Here is a 20650-nt window from a genome sequence, read left to right on the forward strand (position 1 = left end):
GGTTGGAAACTACTATTGGCCGGTGGAAATATAATTAATTCTGTTTTGGAAATATTAAGTTTGAGGTGGCGAGATGTCATCCAAGATGAAATGGCAGAAAGGCATTCAGTGACAAGGGATCTAGGAGTCACTATTTCAGATGACTTAAAGGCAGGTAAGCAATGTAACAAAGCAATGAGGAAGGCTAGTCAGATGCTTGGCTGCATTGGGAGAGGAATCAGCAGCAGAAAGAAAGAAGTAATAATGCCACTGTATAGGTCATTGGTACGGCCTCATCTAGAATACTGTGTTCAATTCTGGAGGCCAGATCTCCAAAAGGATATTAATACATTAGAAACTGTACAAATAAGGGCAACTAAAATGGTGCATGGCCTACATCACAAAACATACCCAGAAAGACTAAGAAATCTCAATATGTATAGTTTGGAGCAGAGAAGGGAAAGGGGGGACATGATAGAAACTTTCAAATATATCAAGGGTTTTAACAAAGTCCAGGAGGGAAACATTCTCCAAATGAAGAGAAGCAATAGGACACGAGGACATGCACTGAGACTGGAGGGGGGGAGGTTCAGGGGAAATTTGCGGAAAAATTACTTCACAGAAAGGGTAGTGGACAAGTGGAATAGCCTCCCATCGGAGGTGGTAGAGGTTAAGACAGTAGAGCAATTTAAACATGCATGGGATAGACATAAGGATATCCTTACAAAGAAATAAGGATCAATTAAGGTTAGAGATAAAAAAAAAAAAAGGGGGCAGACTAGATGGGCCAAGTGGTTCTTATCTGCCGACAAATTCTATGTTTCTAATGCTGAGAGCAAGGAAATCTTCCTCAGCTCGTGTTTATCACCGAATATGGCAAACCTATATTCATTGGTGCAATGAAAGAAAAATTGACCCTAAATCTTTGAGTTTCCAGGGTCTTAGCATTCCTTCAGATAGGAATGGATAAAGGTTTGAAGGTGGCTTCCTTGAGAGTGCAAGTGTCGGCATTGACTGCATGGTTCCAAAAGAAAATTGCCAATTTACAGGATGTACGTACTTTTTTCCAGGGAATGCTGCGCATACAACCTCCGTTTGTTCCTCTTACAGTGCCTTGGGACTTAAGTTTAGTCCTGAAAGCCCTTCAAGTTGCTCCATGTGAACCACTTAATAAAGTGGATCTGAAATGGTTGACAGGCTAAAGTTCTCTTTCTACTGGCTATAGCATCAGCTAGAAGAGTATCCGATTTGGGGACACTGTCATGTCGTTCCCCATTCCTGATTTTCTATCCAGATAAAGCAGTTCTCAGAACTAGATCTGGGTATCTTCCTAAGGTGATGTCTAAATTCCACCTTAATGAAGAAATTGTTGCCCCGGCTTTCCAGGAACCGGGCCTTTCTGCGGGAGATGCATCGCTGGACGTGGTGCGAGCCTTAAGGATCTATGTGGATCGTACCAGTGCCATCAGAAAGACAGATTCTCTCTTCATTCTCTATTGATTTCACAAGAGAGGATGGCCTGCTGATAAGCAGTCACTGGCAAGATGGCTTCGGATGATGATTTCAGAAGCATATTCTCAAGCTGATCTACCTGTTCTGGCTAATGTCTCTGCTCGCTCTACTCGTAAGGTAGGTCCATCATGGGCAGCACAACGTGGTGCTTCAGTAGAACAGATATGTGAGGCAGCCACATGGTCTTCCATTAACACATTCATTAGACATTATGCCATGGATACCTTTGCCTCTCACGACGCTGAATTCGGGCGAAGGATTCTCCTGTCCAATCAGTAGCGTCCCCACCACTGAATTGCTTTGGGAAATACCATTGTTATCCTGTGGATAACCTGTGGACCCTGCCGGAGAAATATACATTATTGTAAGAACTTACCGTTGATAACAGTATTTCTCCCAAGTCCACAGTATCCACAGTGATCCCACCATGACATACCTGATTGAGGATCCTTTTATTCACTAAACTCTTCCTTCTTGTACGGAAGGGTGGGTATGAGTGTTCTTCTCGCCTGATTAGGGCTATCTATGATGCTCCTGCCTTGAGCTTTTGAATATAACTGATTTGCCCGAGCCGGGAGGCGGGGATATATGGACGGGCCGGTTGCATGCTGGGAGGCCGAAAAGCTTTAACCGATTGGTGCAAATCTGCTGTCGCTTCATCGTATCCCATTGTTATCTTGTGGACTTAGGAGAAATACCATTATCAACGGTAAGTTCTTACCATAACGTATATATTTATAGTATGAATACAGGGACATGACTGGGGAGGTGAGGGGATCTGGGAGTGTCACAGTGACATCACTTATATCTATAGTAATAATACAGCGACATGACTGGGGAGGTGAGGGGATCTGGGAGTGTCACATCACATATCTATAGTAATAATACAGGGATATGACTGGGGAGGTGAGGGGATCTGGGAGTGTCACAGTGACATCACTTACATATATAGTAATATTACATCGATATGACAGGGGAGGTGAGGGGATCTGGGAGTGTCACAGTGACATCACTTATATCTATAGTAATAATACAGAGACATGACTGGGCTGGTGAGGGGATCTGGGAGTGTCACAGTGACATCACTTATATCTATAGTAATAATACAGAGACATGACTGGGCTGGTGAGGGGATCTGGGAGTGTCACAGTGATATGGTATTAGTGCCTCAGTCTTCTCATAAGCACAGCTGTAAACCAGCAGCAAGGAGACGCTCTCAGATATAGTATCCGTCCTAGAGTCCTCATTGGAGTTGGGATTATTTACATTGCTTACAAAATGTTTTCTTTCTATCACTGAAACAGAAATATCAGAGCTACTTTTTCCTGTCTATAGGAGATGGCTACAACACCTGTTTTTGTTAGTCTTGTATATTATACAGCACATACACCTGAATAAACAGCCCCACCTTTTGTTGATGTCCCTCACAATATACAGGAATACACAATAGTGAAGAAGACATCCAGTGAGTGTGAGACACCCAGCAGCCGTCCCCATGTGTCAGGACTGAGCAGGACCCAGAGCCCCATCACGGTGCCTCCACATTGCTCACTGATTCATGAGAGACACAATGACCAGAAGATCCTGGATCTCACCAACAAGATCATTCAGCTGCTGACTGGAGAGGTGACTGCTGGGAATGGGACATTACACAGTAACACCAGGGGACATGGCTGGGTGATGACTGGAGAGGTGACTGCCGGGAATGGGACTTTATACAGTAACACCAGGGGATGTGTCTGGGTGATGACTGGAGAGGTGACTGCTGGGAATGGGACATTATACAGTAACACCAGGGGACGTGTCTGGATAATGACTGGAGAGGTGACTGCTGGGAATGGGACATTATACAGTAACACTGGGGGATGTGTCTGGGTAATGACTGGAGAAGTGACTGCTGGGAATGGGGCATTATACAGTAACACCAGGTGACGTGTCTGGGTGATGACTGGACAGGTGACTGCTTGGAATGGGGCATTATACAGTAACACCAGGGGACGTGTCCGGGTGATGACTGGAGAGGTGACTGCTTGGAATGGGGCATTATACAGTAACACCAGGGGACGTGTCCGGGTGATGACTGGAGAGGTGACTGCTGGGAATGGGGCATTATACAGTAACACCAGGGGACGTGTCTAGGTGCAGACAGGAGAGGTGACTGCTGGGAATGGGACATTATACAGTTAACACCAGGGGATGTGTCTGGGTGATGACTGGAGAGGTGACTGCTGGGAATGGGACATTATACAGTAACACCAGGGGCGTGTCCAGGTGATGACTGGAGAGGTGACTGCTGGGAATGGGACATTATACAGTTAACACCAGGGAATGTGTCTGGGTGATGAATGGACAGGTGACTGCTGGGAATGGGGCATTAGACAGTAACACCAGGGGACGTGTCCGGGTGATGACTGGAGAGGTGACTGCTGGGAATGGGGCATTATACAGTAACACCAGGGGATGTGTCTGGGTGCTGACTGGAGAGGTGACTGCTGGGAATGGGGCATTATACAGTAACACCAGGGGACGTGTCCGGGTGATGACTGGAGAGGTGACTGCTGGGAATGGGACATTATACAGTAACACCAGGGGATATGTCTGGGTGATGACTGTATCATTGTGTGTGTCAGGTTCCTATAAAGTATCAGGATGTCACTGTCTTTGTCTCCATGCAGGAGGGGGAGTGTATAGAGGAACACAGGGGTCTGTACAAGGACGTGATGATGGAGAATCACCGGCCCCTCACATCACTGGGTAAGAGGAGACTGTTATGTATTGTACAGGGGAGAGCAGGTATGGGGGCCCCTATATACACACATCACCTGATAATCACATATATACACTGTACTCAGTCACTGTGTGTCTCCTACAGATGGACCCAGTAACAGAGAGACCCCAGAGAGATGTCCCCGTCCTCTGTATTCCCAGGACTTTACAGAGGAGAATCCCAGGATCCGAAAGCAGGGTCAGGTAGGTGGGATTTAGGGTTTCACCAATATACCATTGTGACTGATCCGAGGTGGGAGTGTCCAAACTAAAATCTAAATTACTTGCTCATTTCTGCAGCGGGGTACACTGGGGTTTCCACAGGGATAACATCAGGGGGTGTATAGTTGGATCTTGAGCCGAGGCACCAACAGGCTAAAAGCTTTGACTGTTCCCAGGATGCACTGCACCGCCTCCTCTATAGCCCCGCCTCCAGGCACTGGAGCTCAGTTTGTAAGTTGGTGCCTGCAGTGCAGGCTGACAACAGGGTGGGCTGCGTTGATCAGCCCTAAAAAGAGCTTTTCTAAAAAAAAAAGAAGACTTCAAGGGCCGCAGCATAGGCACTTAAGAGTGCTATATGTCATTACTGACATATCATGCTGCTGCTCATTCACTTCCCAGCGGCGCTGTACGCTCCCGTGCCCTGGTTGCCGGGCAACTACAGCGAAGGGCTCCGGTTCTTCGATTAAGGCACACACACTGCCGCTGCTCTCTGGGATTGCATGGCCGCATTCAGGAGGAGGTAAGAGGGTCCCCCAGGCGGGACCCACTGCATATCGTGATCCGGCGTGGTCTCTAGGAGACGGACCGCGCACGCTGGCGTGAACACTGTGGCCGTGCAGGGACCTCACTAGACCACCAGGGCAAGGGCACAGGTCGGATTCTATGCATGATCCGTTTTCTAAGACCCGTAGTACCAGGTGGTGTCCAGCAAGGGGATAAGGCTCTGACCTGTAGCCCCTCCCCCAGCCCCAGGGCGCCATTTACTGCAAATGTTTCTACCCTGGAGCTGCAGCTCTCGCTCCCTCACTCCCTGTCAGCGTTTAGGCGCCATTTCTCACATGTGCTGATCCTGGGACTGCTGGGCACTGTCTCCTCTGTAAAGCCGCCTGCATCATCAACGCTGTACATTTACAGGACACTTAAGTATTCTACATGTCTTTAGACAGTGTTAGTTAAGAACAAGTGCATACATTTAGCGATATTTAGTACAAGTACCCTGTGATATACATCCAGTTTCACTGTGCATTGTTGTATCTATATTACCATATAGCATTACTCTGTAGTGCAGTTACTTAGTATTGCTAGTCCAGTGCAGTTTTATTGTTGTTTATGATAATTTCTCTAACGTCCTAAGTGGATGCTGGGGACTCCGTAAGGACCATGGGGAATAGCGGCTCCGCAGGAGACTGGGCACATCTAAAGAAAGCTTTAGGACTATCTGGTGTGCACTGGCTCCTCCCCCTATGACCCTCCTCCAAGCCTCAGTTAGATCTCTGTGCCCGAACGAGAAGGGTGCACACTAGGGGCTCTCCTGAGCTTCTTAGTGAAAGTTTTAGATTAGGTTTTTTATTTTCAGTGAGACCTGCTGGCAACAGGCTCACTGCATCGAGGGACTAAGGGGAGAAGAAGCGAACTCACCTGCGTGCAGAGTGGATTGGGCTTCTTAGGCTACTGGACATTAGCTCCAGAGGGACGATCACAGGCCCAGCTTGGATGGGTCCCAGAGCCGCGCCGCCGGCCCCCTTACAGAGCCAGAAGGCAGAAGAGGTCCGGAAAATCGGCGGCAGAAGACGTCCTGTCTTCAACAAGGTAGCGCACAGCACTGCAGCTGTGCGCCATTGCTCTCAGCACACTTCACACTTCGGTCACTGAGGGTGCAGGGCGCTGGGGGGGGGGCGCCCTGAGACGCAATAAAAACACCTTGGATGGCAAAAAAAATGCATCACATATAGCTCCTGGGCTATATGGATGCATTTAACCCCTGCCAGAATCCATAAAAAAGCAGGAGAAAAGTCCGCGAAAAAGGGGCGGAGCCTATATCCTCAGCACACTGGCGCCATTTTCCCTCACAGCTCTGTTGGAGGGAAGCTCCCTGTCTCTCCCCTGCAGTCCCTACACTACAGAAAGGGTTAAAAAAAGAGAGGGGGGCACTAATTGGGCGCAGTATTAACTATACAGCAGCTATAAGGGGAAAAACACTTATATAAGGTTATCCCTGTATATATATAGCGCTCTGGTGTGTGCTGGCAAACTCTCCCTCTGTCTCCCCAAAGGGCTAGTGGGGTCCTGTCCTCTATCAGAGCATTCCCTGTGTGTGTGCTGTATGTCGGTACTTTTGTGTCGACATGTATGAGGAGAAAAATGATGTGGAGACGGAGCAGATTGCCTGTAATAGTGATGTCACCCCCTAGGGGGTCGACACCTGAGTGGATGAACTGTTGGAAGGAATTACGTGACAGTGTCAGCTCTGTATAAAAGACAGTGGTTGACATGAGACAGCCGGCTACTCAGCTTGTGCCTGTCCAGACGTCTCATAGGCCGTCAGGGGCTCTAAAGCGCCCGTTACCTCAGATGGCAGATATAGACGCCGACACGGGTACTGACTCCAGTGTCGACGGTGAAGAGACGAATGTGACTTCCAGTAGGGCCACACGTTACATGATTGAGGCAATGAAAAATGTTTTACACATTTCTGATAATACGAGTACCACCAAAAAAAGGGGTATTATGTTCGGTGAGGAAAAACTACCTGTAGTTTTCCTGAATCTGAGAAATTAAATGAGGTGTGTGATGATGCGTGGGTTTCCCCCGATAACAACGGATAATTTCTAAAATGTTATTGGCATTATATCCTTTCCCGCCAGAGGTTAGGGTGCGTTGGGAAACACCCCCTAGGGGGGATAAAGCGCTCACACGCTTGTAAGGGCTCTACCTTCGCCTGAGATGGCCGCCCTTAAGGATCCTGCTGATAGAAAGCAGGAGGGTATCCTAAAAGGTATTTACACACATACTGGTGTTATACTGCGACCAGCAATCGCCTCAGCCTGGATGTGCAGTGCTGGGTTGGCGTGGTCGGATTCCCTGACTGAAAATATTGATACCCTAGATAGGGACAGTATATTTTTGCCTATAGAGCATTTAAAAGATCCATTTTTATATATGCGTGATGCACAGCGGAATATTTGCCAACTGGCATCAAGTCTAAGCGCGTTGTCCATTTCTACCAGTAGAGGGTTATGGACACGTCAGTGGTCAGGTGATGCGTATTCCAAACGGCATTTGGAAGTATTGCTTTATTAAGGGAGGAGTTATTTGGGGTCGGTCTTTCAGACCTGGTGGCCACGGCAACAGCTGGGAATTCCACGTTTGTACCCCAGGTCGCCTCTCAACATGAGAAGACGCCGTATTATCAGGCGCAGTCTTTTCGTGGACAAGCGGGCAAAAGGTTCCTCATTTCTGCCCCGTGACAGAGGGAGAGGAAAAAGGCTGCAGAAATCAGCCAGTTCCCAGGACCAGAAACCCTCTCCCGCCTCTGCCAAGCCCTCAGTATACGCTGGGGCTTTACAAGCAGAATCAGGCACGGTGGGGGGCCCGTCTCAATGAATTTCAGCGCGCAGTGGGCTCACTCGCAAGTAGACCCCTGGATCCTTCAGGTGATATCTCAGGGGTACAAATTAGAATTCGAGACGTCTCCCCCTCGCCGTTTCCTAAAGTCGGCTTTACCGATGTCTCCTTCTGACAGGGAGACAGTTTTGGAAGCCATTCACAAGCTGTATTCCCAGCAGGTGATAATCAAGATACCCCTCCTGCAACAGGGAACGGGGTATTATTCCACACTGTTGTGGTACCGAAGCCGGACGGCTCGGTGAGACCGATTCTAAATCTAAAATCTTTGAACACTTACATACAGAGGTTCAAATTCAAGATTGAGTCACTCAGAGCAGTGATTGCGAACCTGGAAGAAGGGGACTACATGATGTCTCGGGACATCAAGGATGCTTAGCTTCATGTCAAAATTTACCCTTCTCACCAAGGGTACCTCAGGTTTATGGTACAGAACTGTCACTATAAGTTCAGACGCTGCCGTATGGATGGTACACGGCACCCCGGGTCTTTACCAAGGTAATGGCCGAAATGATGATATTCCTTCGAAGGAAGTGAATTTTAGTTATCCCTTCCTTGGACAATTCCCTGATAAGGGTAAGATCCAGGGAACAGTTGGAGGTCGGTGTAGCACTATCTCAGGTAGTGTTGCGGCAGCACGATTGGATTCTCAATATTCCAAAATCGCACCTGGTTCCGACGACGTGTCTTCTGTTCCTAGGGATGATCCTGGACACAGTCCAGAAAAAGGTGTTTCTCCCGGAGGAGAAAGCCAGGGAGTTATCCGAGCTAGTCCGGAACCTCCTAAAACCGAGCCAAGTCTCAGTGCATCAATGCACAAGGGTTCTGGGTAAAATGGTGGCTTCCTACGAAGCAATCCCATTCGGCAGATTCCACGCAAGAACTTTCCAGTGGGACCTGCTGGACAAATGGTCCGGATCGCATCTTCAGATGCATCAGCGGATAACCCTGTCACCAAGGACAAGGGTGTCCCTCCTGTGGTGGTTGCAGAGTGCTCATCTTCTAGAGGGCCGCAGATTAGGCATTCAGGACTGGGTCCTGGTGACCACGGATGCCAGCCTGCGAGGCTGGGGAGCAGTCACACAGGGAAGGAATATCCAGGGCTTATGGTCAAGCCTGGAGACATCACTTCACATAAATATCCTGAAGCTAAGGGACATTTACAATGCTCTAAGCTTAGCAAGACCTCTGCTTCAAGGTCAGCCGGTGTTGATCCAGTCGGACAACATCACGGCAGTCACCCACGTAAACAGACAGGGTGGCACAAGAAGCAGGAGGGCAATGGCAGAAGCTGCAAGGATTCTTCGCTGGGCGGAAAATCATGTGATAGCACTGTCAGCAGTATTCATTCCGGGAGTGGACAACTGGGAAGCAGACTTCCTCAGCACGATCTCCACCCGGGAGAGTGGGGACTTCACCCAGAAGTCTTCCACATGATTAAAAACTCGACAGGTATTGCGCCAGGTCCAGGGACCCTCAGGCAATAAGCTGTAGACGCTCTGGTAACACCGTGGGTGTACCAGTCAGGGTATGTGTTCCCTCCTCTGCCTCTCATACCCAAGGTACTGAGATTGATAAGATGGAGAGGAGTAAGCACTATATTCGTGGTTCCGGATTGGCCAAGAAGGACTTGGTAACCGGAACTTCAAGAGATGCTCACGGAGGATCCGTGGCCTCTACCTCTAAGAAGGGACCTGCTCCAGCAAGGACCCTGTCTGTTCCAAGACTTACCGCGGCTGCGTTTGACGGCATGGCGGTTGAACGCCGGATCCTGAAGGAAAAATAAGAATTTACTCACCGGTAATTCTATTTCTCGTAGTCCGTAGTGGATGCTGGGGACTCCGTCAGGACCATGGGGAATAGCGGCTCCGCAGGAGACAGGGCACAAAATTTAAAAGTTTGACCACTAGGTGGTGTGTACTGGCTCCTCCCCTATGACCCTCCTCCAAGCCTCAGTTAGGATACTGTGCCCGGACGAGCGTACACAACAAGGAAGGATTTTGAATCCCGGGTAAGACTCATACCAGCCACACCAATCACACCGTACAACTTGTGATCTGAACCCAGTTAACAGTATGATAACGTAGGAGCCTCTGAAAAGATGGCTCACAACAATAAACAACCCGATTTTTTTGTAACAATAACTATGTACAAGTATTGCAGACAATCCGCACTTGGGATGGGCGCCCAGCATCCACTACGGACTACGAGAAATAGAATTACCGGTGAGTAAATTCTTATTTTCTCTGACGTCCTAGTGGATGCTGGGGACTCCGTCAGGACCATGGGGATTATACCAAAGCTCCCAAACGGGCGGGAGAGTGCGGATGACTCTGCAGCACCGAATGAGAGAACTCCAGGTCCTCCTTAGCCAGGGTATCAAATTTGTAGAATTTTACAAACGTGTTCTCCCCTGACCACGTAGCTGCTCGGCAGAGTTGTAATGCCGAGACCCCTCGGGCAGCCGCCCAAGATGAGCCCACCTTCCTTGTGGAGTGGGCATTGACAGATTTAGGCTGTGGCAGGCCTGCCACAGAATGTGCCAGTTGAATTGTGCTACAAATCCAACGAGCAATCGTCTGCTTAGAAGCAGGAGCACCCAGCTTGTTGGGTGCATACAGTATAAACAGCGAGTCAGATTTTCTGACTCCAGCCGTCCTTGAAATATATATTTTCAATGCTCTGACAACGTCCAGCAACTTGGAATCCTCCAAATCGCTAGTAGCCGCAGGCACCACAATAGGCTGGTTCAGGTGAAACGCTGATACCACCTTAGGCAGAAAATGAGGACGCGTCCTCAATTCTGCCCTGTCCGAATGGAAAATCAGATATGGGCTTTTATACGATAAAGCCGCCAATTCCGACACTCTCCTGGCTGAAGCCAGGGCCAGTAGCATGGTTACTTTCCATGTAAGATATTTCAAATCTACCGATTTGAGTGGCTCAAACCAATGGGATTTGAGAAAATCCAAAACTACATTGAGATCCCACGGTGCCACTGGGGGCACAACCGGGGGCTGTATATGTAGTACTCCTTTTACAAAAGTCTGGACTTCAGGAACTGAAGCCAATTCTTTCTGGAAGAAAATCGACAGGGCCGAAATTTGAACCTTAATGGACCCTAATTTGAGGCCCATAGATAATCCTGTTTGCAGGAAATGTAGGAATCGACCCAGTTGAAATTCCTCTGTCGGGGCCTTTTCAGAATCCACCCGTGCTGTTGGAGCACTACTTGAGTTAGTGCTACTCCGACCTCCAGCTGTTCTCTGGATCTTGCCCTTATCAGGAGATCGTCCAAGTAAGGGATAATTAATACGCCTTCTCTTCGAAGAAGGATCATCATTTCGGCCATTACCTTGGTAAAGACCCGAGGTGCCGTGGACAATCCAAACGGCAGCGTCTGAAACTGATAATGACAGTTTTGTACCACGAACCTGAGGTACCCTTGGTGTGAAGGGCAAATTTGGGACATGAAGGTAAGCATCCTTGATGTCCAAGGACACCATAAAACCCCCTTCTTCCAGATTCGCTATCACTGCTCTGAGTGACTCCATCTTGAACTTGAATTTTTGTATGTACAGGTTCAGAGATTTCAGATTTAGAATAGGTCTTACCGAGCCGTCCGGCTTCGGTACCACAAATAGCGTGGAGTAATACCCCTTTCCCTGTTGTAGAAGGGGTACCTTGATTATCACCTGCTGAGAATACAGCTTGTGAATGGCTTCCAATACCGTCGCCCTGTCTGAGGGAGACGTTGGCAAAGCAGATTTTAGGAACCGGCGAGGGGGAGACTTCTCGAATTCCAACCTGTAACCCTGAGATACTACCTGCAGGATCCAGGGGTCCACCTGCGAGTGAGCCCACTGTGCGCTGAAATTCTTGAGGCGACCCCCCCACCGCCCCTGAGTCCGCTTGTAAGGTCCCAGCGTCATGCTGAGGCCTTTGCAGAAGCCGGGGAGGACTTCTGCTCCTGGGAAGGGGCTGCTTGCTGCAGTCTCTTACCCTTTCCTTTGCCTCGGGGCAAATATGAATGTCCTTTTGCTCGCTTGTTCTTATAGGAACGAAAGGACTGCGGCTGAAAAGACTGCGTCTTTTTCTGCTGGGAGGGGACTTGAGGTAAAAAGGTGGACTTCCCGGCTGTTGCCGTGGCTACCAAATCCGATAGACCGACCCCAAATAATTCCTCCCCTTTATACGGCAATACTTCCATATGCCGTTTGGAATCCGCATCGCCTGACCACTGTCGTGTCCATAGACTTCTTCTGGCAGATATGGACATCGCACTTACTCTTGATGCCAGAGTGCAGATATCCCTCTGTGCATCTCGCATATAAAGGAATGCATCCTTTAATTGCTCTATAGTCAATAAAATACTGTCCCTATCCAGGGTATCAATATTTTCAGTCAGGGAATCCGACCAAGCCACCCCAGCACTGCACATCCAGGCTGAGGCGATTGCTGGTCGCAGTATAACACCAGTATGTGTGTATATACTTTTTAGAGTATTTTCCAGCCTCCTATCAGCTGGATCCTTGAGGGCGGCCGTATCAGGAGACGGTAACGCAACTTGTTTGGATAAACGTGTGAGCGCCTTGTCCACCCTAGGGGGTGTTTCCCAGCGCGCCCTAACCTCTGGCGGGAAAGGGTATAACGCCAATAACTTCTTTGAAATTAGCAGTTTTTTATCAGGGGTAACCCACGCTTCATCACACACGTCATTCAATTCCTCTGATTCAGGAAAAACTACAGGTAGTTTTTTCAGACCCCACATAATACCCCTTTTTGTGGTACTTGCAGTATCAGAGATATGCAAAGCCTCCTTCATTGCCGTGATCATATAACGTGTGGCCCTACTGGAAAATACGTTCGTTTCTTCACCGTCGACACTAGATTCGGTGTCCGTGTCTGGGTCTGTGTCGACCGACTGAGGCAAAGGGCGTTTTACAGCCCCTGACGGTGTTTGAGACGCCTGTACAGGTACTAACTGGTTTGCCGGTCGTCTCATGTCGTCAACCGACTTTTGCAGCGTGCTGACATTATCACGTAATTCCATAAACAAAGCCATCCATTCCGGTGTCGACTCCCTAGGGGGTGACATCACCATTACCGGCAATTGCTCCGCCTCCACACCAACATCGTCCTCATACATGTCGACACACACGTACCGACACACAGCAGACACACAGGGAATGCTCTGATAGAAGACAGGACCCCACTAGCCCTTTGGGGAGACAGAGGGAGAGTTTGCCAGCACACACCAAAGCGCTATAATTATATAGGAACAACCTTATATAAGTGTTGTTTCCTTATAGCTGCTTAAATATATATAATATCGCCAAAAAATGCCCCCCCTCTCTGTTTTTTACCCTGTTTCTGTAGTGCAGTGCAGGGGAGAGCCTGGGAGCCTTCCTAGCAGCGGAGCTGTGTAGGAAAATGGCGCTGTGTGCTGAGGAGATAGGCCCCGCCCCCTATTCCGGCGGGCTCTTCTCCCGGTTTTTCTGAGACCTGGCAGGGGTGAAATACATCCATATAGCCTCATGGACTATATGTGATGTATTCTTTTTAGCCAGAAAGGTATTAACATTGCTGCCCAGGGCGCCCCCCCCAGCGCCCTGCACCCTCAGTGACCGCCGGTGTGAAGTGTGCCTGAGCGCAATGGCGCACAGCTGCAGTGCTGTGCGCTACCTCATGAAGACTGAAAAGCCTTCAGCCGCCGGTTTCTGGACCTCTTCTCTATTCGGCATCTGCAAGGGGGTCGGCGGCGCGGCTCCGGTGACCCATCCAGGCTGTACCTGTGATCGTCCCTCTGGAGCTAGTGTCCAGTAGCCTAAGAAGCAAATCCATCCTGCACGCAGGTGAGTTCACTTCTTCTCCCCTAGGTCCCTCGATGCAGTGAGCCTGTTGCCAGCAGGACTCACTGAAAATAATAAAACTATCAAAACTTTTACTCTAAGCAGCTCTTTATGAGAGCCACCTAGATTGCACCCTGCTCGGACGGGCACAAAAACCTAACTGAGGCTTGGAGGAGGGTCATAGGGGGAGGAGCCAGTACACACCACCTAGTGGTCAAACTTTTAAATTTTGTGCCCTGTCTCCTGCGGAGCCGCTATTCCCCATGGTCCTGACGGAGTCCCCAGCATCCACTAGGACGTCAGAGAAAAAGGCATTCCGGATGAAGTCATCCCTATCCTGATCAAAGCCAGGAAGGATGTAACCGCAAAAACATTATCACCGCAATTGGCGAAAATATGTTGCGTGGTGCGAGGCCAGTAAGGCCCGACGGAGGAAATTCAACTGGGTCGATTCCTACATTTCCTGCAAACAGGAGTGTCTATGGGCCTGAAATTGGGGTCCATTAAGGTTCAAATTTCGGCCCTGTCAATTTTCTTCCAAAAAGAACTAGCTTCAGTCCCTGAAGTTCAGACGTTTGTAAAAGGGGTACTGCATATACAGCCTCCTTTTGTGCCTCCAGTGGCACTTTGGGATCTCAATGTAGTTTTGGGTTCCAAAAGTCACATTGGTTTGAACCACTTAAATCTGTGGAGTTAAAATATCTCACATGGAAAGTGGTCATGCTGTTGGCCCTGGCCTGGGCCAGGCGCGTGTCAGAATTGGCGGCTTTATCCTGAAAAAGCCCTTATCTGATTTTCCATTCGGACAGGGCGGAATTGAGGACTCGTCCTCAGTTTCTCCCCAAGGTGGTTTCAGCGTCTCACCTGAACCAACCTATTGGTGGTGCCTGCGGCTACTAGGGACTTGGAGGCCTCCAAGTTGCTAGACGTTGTCAGTGCCCTGAAAAGATATGTTTCCAGGACGGCTGGAGTCAGGAAATCTGACTCGCTGTTTATCCTGTATGCACCCAACAAGCTGGGTGCTCCTGCTTCTAAGCAGACTATTGCTCGTTGGATTTGTAGTACAATTCAGCTTGCACATTCTGTGGCAGGCCTGCCACAGCCAAAATCTGTAAATGCCCACTCCACAAGGAAGGTGGGCTCATCTTGGGCGGCTGCCCGAGGGGTCTCGGCTTTACAACTTTGCCGAGCAGCTACTTGGTCAGGAGCAAATACGTTTGTAAAATTCTACAAAATTGATATCCTGGCTGAGGAGGACCTGGAGTTCTCTCATTTGGTACTGCAGAGTCATCCGCACTCTCCCGCCCGTTTGGGAGCTTTGGTATAATCCCCATGATCCTTACGGAGTCCCCAGCATCCACTTAGGACGTTAGAGAAAATAAGAATTTACTTACCGATAATTCTATTTCTCTAACGTCCTAGTGGATGCTGGGGACTCCGTCAGGACCATGGGGATTAGCGGCTCCGCAGGAGACAGGGCACAAAAATAAAGCTTTAGGATCAGGTGGTGTGCACTGGCTCCTCCCACTATGACCCTCCTCCAAGCCTCAGTTAGGTTTTTGTGCCCGTCCGAGCAGGGTGCAATCTAGGTGGCTCTCCTAAAGAGCTGCTTAGAAAAAGTTTTTTAGGTTTTTTATTTTCAGTGAGTCCTGCTGGCAACAGGCTCACTGCATCGAGGGACTTAGGGGAGAGAAGTGAACTCACCTGCGTGCAGGATGGATTGGCTTCTTAGGCTACTGGACACCATTAGCTCCAGAGGGAGTCGGAACACAGGTCTCACCCTGGGGTTCGTCCCGGAGCCGCGCCGCCGACCCCCCTTGCAGATGCCGAAGTTGGAAGAGGTCCAGAAGCAGGCGGCAGAAGACTTTTCAGTCTTCCTGAGGTAGCGCACAGCACTGCAGCTGTGCGCCATTGTTGTCAGCACACTTCACACAGCGGTCACGGAGGGTGCAGGGCGTTGGGGGGGCGCCCTGGGCAGCAATGTATAATACCTTTTTTATGGCTAAAAATACATCACATATAGCCCTTGAGGCTATATGGATGTATTTAACCCCTGCCAGATCTCACAGTCTCCGGAGAAGAGCCCGCCGAAATAGGGGGCGGGGCTTATTCTCCTCAGCACACAGCGCCATTTTCCTGCTCAGCTCCGCTGTGAGGAAGGCTCCCAGGACTCTCCCCTGCACTGCACTACAGAAACAGGGTAAAACAGAGAGGGGGGGCACTTTTTTGGCGATATTACTATATTTAAGCTGCTATAAGGATACAACACTTATATAGGGTTGTTCCCATATATATTATAGCTCTTGGGTGTGTGCTGGCAAACTCTCCCTCTGTCTCCCCAAAGGGCTAGTGGGGTCCTGTCTTCAATAGAGCATTCCCTGTGTGTCTGCTGTGTGTCGGTACGTGTGTGTCGACATGTATGAGGACGATGTTGGTGTGGAGGCAGAGCAATTGCCGGTAATGGTGATGTCACCCCCTAGGGAGTCGACACCGGAATGGATGGCTTTGTTTATGGAATTACGTGATAATGTCAGCACATTACAAAAATCAGTTGACGACATGAGACGGCCGTCAAACCAGTTGGTACCTGCCCAGGCGTCTCAGACACCGTCAGGGGCTGTAAAACGCCCTTTACCTCAGTCGGTCGACACAGACCCAGACACGGACACTGAATCTAGTGTCGACGGTGAAGAAACAAACGTATTTTCCAGTAGGGCCACACGTTATATGATCACGGCAATGAAGGAGACTTTGCATATCTCTGATACTACAAGTACCACAAAAAGGGGTATTATGTGGGGGGTGAAAAAACTACCTGTAGTTTTTCCTGAATCAGAGGAATTGAATGATGTATGTGATGAAGCGTGGGTTAACCCATTATACCCTTTCCCGCCAGAGGTTAGGGCGCGCTGGGAAACACCCCCTAAGGCGGATAAGGCGCTCACACGCTTATCAAAACAAGTGGCGTTACCGTCTCCTGATACGGCCGCCCTCAAGGATCCAGCTGATAGGAGGCTGGAAACTACTCTAAAAAGTATATACACACATACTGGTGTTATACTGCGACCAGCCATAGCCTCAGCCTGGATGTGCAGTGCTGGAGTGGTCTGGTCGGATTCCCTGACTGAAAATATTGATACCCTGGATAGGGACAGTATTTTACAGACTTTAGAGCAATTAAAGGATGCTTTTCTTTATATGCGAGATGCTCAGAGGGATATTTGCACTCTGGCATCGAGAGTAAGTGCGATGTCCATATCTGCCAGAAGAAGTTTATGGACACGACAGTGGTCAGGTGATGCGGATTCCAAACGGCATATGGAAGTATTGCCGTATAAAGGGGAGGAATTATTTGGCGTCGGTCTATCGGATTTGGTGGCCACGGCAACTGCCGGGAAATCCACCTTTTTACCTCAGACCCCCTCCCAACAGAAAAAGACACCGTCTTTTCAGCCGCAGTCCTTTCGGTCCTATAAGAACAAGCGGGCAAAAGGACAGTCATATCTGCCCCGAGGCAGAGGAAAGGGTAAGAGAGGGCAGCAAGCAGCTCCTTCCCAGGAACAGAAGCCCTCCGCGGGTTCTGCAAAGCCCTCAGCATGACGCTGGGGCTTTACAAGCGGACTCAGGAACGGTGGGGGGTCGACTCAAGAATTTCAGCGCGCAGTGGGCTTGCTCACAGGTGGACCCCTGGATCCTGCAGGTAGTATCTCAGGGTTACAGGTTGGAATTCGAGAAGTCTCCCCCTCGCCGGTTCCTAAAGTCGGCTTTGCCAACGTCTCCCTCAGACAGGGCGACGGTATTGGAAGCCATTCACAAGCTGTTTTCTCAGCAGGTGATAGTCAAGGTACCCCTCCTACAACAGGGAAAGGGGTATTACTCCACGCTATTTGTGGTACCGAAGCCGGACGGCTCGGTAAGACCTATTCTAAATCTGAAATCTTTGAACCTGTACATACAAAAATTCAAGTTCAAGATGGAATCACTCAGAGCAGTGATAGCGAATCTGGAAGAAGGGGACTTTATGGTGTCCCTGGACATAAAAGATGCTTACCTACATGTCCCAATTTGCCCTTCACATCAAGGGTACCTCAGGTTCGTGGTGCAAAACTGTCATTATCAGTTTCAGACGCTGCCGTTTGGATTGTCCACGGCACCTCGGGTCTTTACCAAGGTAATGGCCGAAATGATGATTCTTCTGCGAAGAAGAGGCGTATTAATTATCCCTTACTTGGACGATCTCCTGATAAGGGCAAGGTCCAGAGAACAGCTGGAGGACGGGGTAGCACTAACCCAAGTAGTGCTGCAACAACACGGGTGGATTCTGAATTTTCCAAAATCTCAGTTGACCCCGACAACACGTCTGCTGTTCCTGGGAATGATTCTGGACACGGTTCAGAAAAAGGTGTTCCTTCCGGAGGAGAAAGCCAAGGAGTTATCCGAACTTGTCAGGAACCTCCTAAAACCAGGAAAAGTGTCTGTGCATCAATGCACAAGAGTCCTGGGAAAGATGGTGGCTTCTTACGAAGCAATCCCATTCGGCAGATTCCACGCACAAACTTTTCAGTGGGATCTGCTGGACAAATGGTCCGGGTCGCATCTGCAGATGCATCAGCGGATAACCTTATCGCCACGGACAAGGGTGTCTCTTCTGTGGTGGTTGCAGAGTGCTCATCTGTTAGAAGGCCGCAGATTCGGCATACAGGACTGGGTCCTGGTGACCACGGATGCCAGTCTGAGAGGCTGGGGAGCGGTCACACAGGGAAGAAACTTCCAGGGAGTATGGTCAAGCCTGGAGATGTCTCTTCACATAAATATACTGGAGCTAAGAGCGATTTACAATGCTCTAAGCCTGGCAAAACCCCTGCTTCAGGGTCAGCCGGTGTTGATCCAGTCGGACAACATCACGGCAGTCGCCCACGTAAACAGACAGGGCGGCACAAGAAGCAGGAGAGCAATGGCAGAAGCTGCAAGGATTCTTCGCTGGGCGGAAGATCATGTGATAGCACTGTCAGCAGTGTTCATTCCGGGAGTGGACAACTGGGAAGCAGACTTCCTCAGCAGACACGATCTACACCCGGGAGAGTGGGGACTTCATCCAGAAATCTTCCACATGATTGTGAACCGTTGGGAAAAACCAAAGGTGGATATGATGGCGTCTCGCCTCAACAAAAAACTGGACAGGTATTGCGCCAGGTCAAGAGACCCTCAGGCAATAGCTGTGGACGCTCTGGTAACACCGTGGGTGTTCCAGTCAGTGTATGTGTTTCCTCCTCTGCCTCTCATACCCAAAGTACTGAGAATTATACGGCAAAGGGGAGTAAGAACGATACTCGTGGCTCCGGATTGGCCAAGAAGAACTTGGTACCCGGAACTTCAGGAGATGCTCACGGAAAATCCGTGGCCTCTACCTCTAAGACGGGACCTGATTCAGCAGGGACCGTGTCTATTCCAAGACTTACCGCGGCTGCGTTTGACGGCGTGGCGGTTGAACGCCGAATTCTAAGGGAAAAAGGCATTCCGGAAGAGGTCATTCCTACACTGGTTAAAGCCAGGAAGGAGGTGACTGCACAACATTATCACCGCATTTGGAGAAAATATGTTGCGTGGTGCGAGGCCAGGAAGGCCCCCACGGAGGAATTTCAATTGGGTCGATTCCTACATTTCCTGCAAACAGGATTGTCTATGGGCCTCAAGTTGGGGTCCATTAAGGTTCAAATTTCGGCCCTGTCGATTTTCTTCCAGAAAGAATTGGCTTCAGTTCCTGAAGTCCAGACTTTTGTAAAAGGAGTACTACATATACAGCCCCCGGTTGTGCCCCCAGTGGCTCCGTGGGACCTTAATGTAGTTCTGGATTTTCTCAAATCCCATTGGTTTGAGCCACTCAAATCGGCGGATTTGAAATATCTTACATGGAAGGTAACCATGCTACTGGCCCTGGCTTCAGCCAGGAGAGTGTCAGAATTGGCGGCTTTATCGTATAAAAGCCCATATCTGATTTTCCATTCGGACAGGGCAGAACTGCGGACGCGTCCTCATTTTCTGCCTAAGGTGGTGTCAGCGTTTCACCTGAACCAGCCTATTGTGGTGCCTGCGGCTACTAGCGATTTGGAGGATTCCAAGTTGCTGGACGTTGTCAGGGCATTGAAAATATATATTTCAAGGACGGCTGGAGTCAGAAAATCTGACTCGCTGTTTATACTGTATGCACCCAACAAGCTGGGTGCTCCTGCTTCTAAGCAGACGATTGCTCGTTGGATTTGTAGCACAATTCAACTTGCACATTCTGTGGCAGGCCTGCCACAGCCTAAATCTGTCAAGGCCCATTCCACAAGGAAGGTGGGCTCATCCTGGGCGGCTGCCCGAGGGGTCTCGGCATTACAACTCTGCCGAGCAGCTACGTGGTCGGGGGAGAACACGTTTGTAAAATTCTACAAATTTGATACCCTGGCTAAAGAGGACCTGGAGTTCTCTCATTCGGTGCTGCAGAGTCATCCGCACTCTCCCGCCCGTTTGGGAGCTTTGGTATAATCCCCATGGTCCTGACGGAGTCCCCAGCATCCACTAGGACGTTAGAGAAAATAAGATTTTACTTACCGATAAATCTATTTCTCGTAGTCCGTAGTGGATGCTGGGCGCCCATCCCAAGTGCGGATTGTCTGCAATACTTGTACATAGTTATTGTTAAAAAAAAATCGGGTTGTTCTTGTTGTGAGCCGTCTGTTCAGAGGCTCCTACGTTGTCATACTGTTAACTGGGTTCAGATCACAAGTTGTACGGTGTGATTGGTGTGGCTGGTATGAGTCTTACCCGGGATTCAAAATCCTTCCTTATTGTGTACGCTCGTCCGGGCACAGTATCCTAACTGAGGCTTGGAGGAGGGTCATAGGGGGAGGAGCCAGTGCACACCACCTGAT

General features: G+C 49.5%; 1 protein-coding gene across 1 annotated transcript in view; it reads left to right on the plus strand.

The window, feature by feature from the left end:
* The window catches only part of LOC135057112 (zinc finger protein 420-like), a 206451-nt gene that overhangs the window by 172950 nt on the left and 12851 nt on the right, over positions 1–20650 (plus strand). The window contains exons 8-10 of the mRNA XM_063963011.1: positions 2929–3117; positions 4167–4245; positions 4364–4461. Of these exons, the coding sequence (XP_063819081.1) occupies positions 2929–3117; positions 4167–4245; positions 4364–4461 (366 nt within the window). The remainder of the gene's footprint in view (positions 1–2928; positions 3118–4166; positions 4246–4363; positions 4462–20650) is intronic.

The sequence above is a fragment of the Pseudophryne corroboree genome, chromosome 3 (assembly GCF_028390025.1).
Source record: "Pseudophryne corroboree isolate aPseCor3 chromosome 3, aPseCor3.hap2, whole genome shotgun sequence".
Taxonomy (NCBI): domain Eukaryota; kingdom Metazoa; phylum Chordata; class Amphibia; order Anura; family Myobatrachidae; genus Pseudophryne; species Pseudophryne corroboree.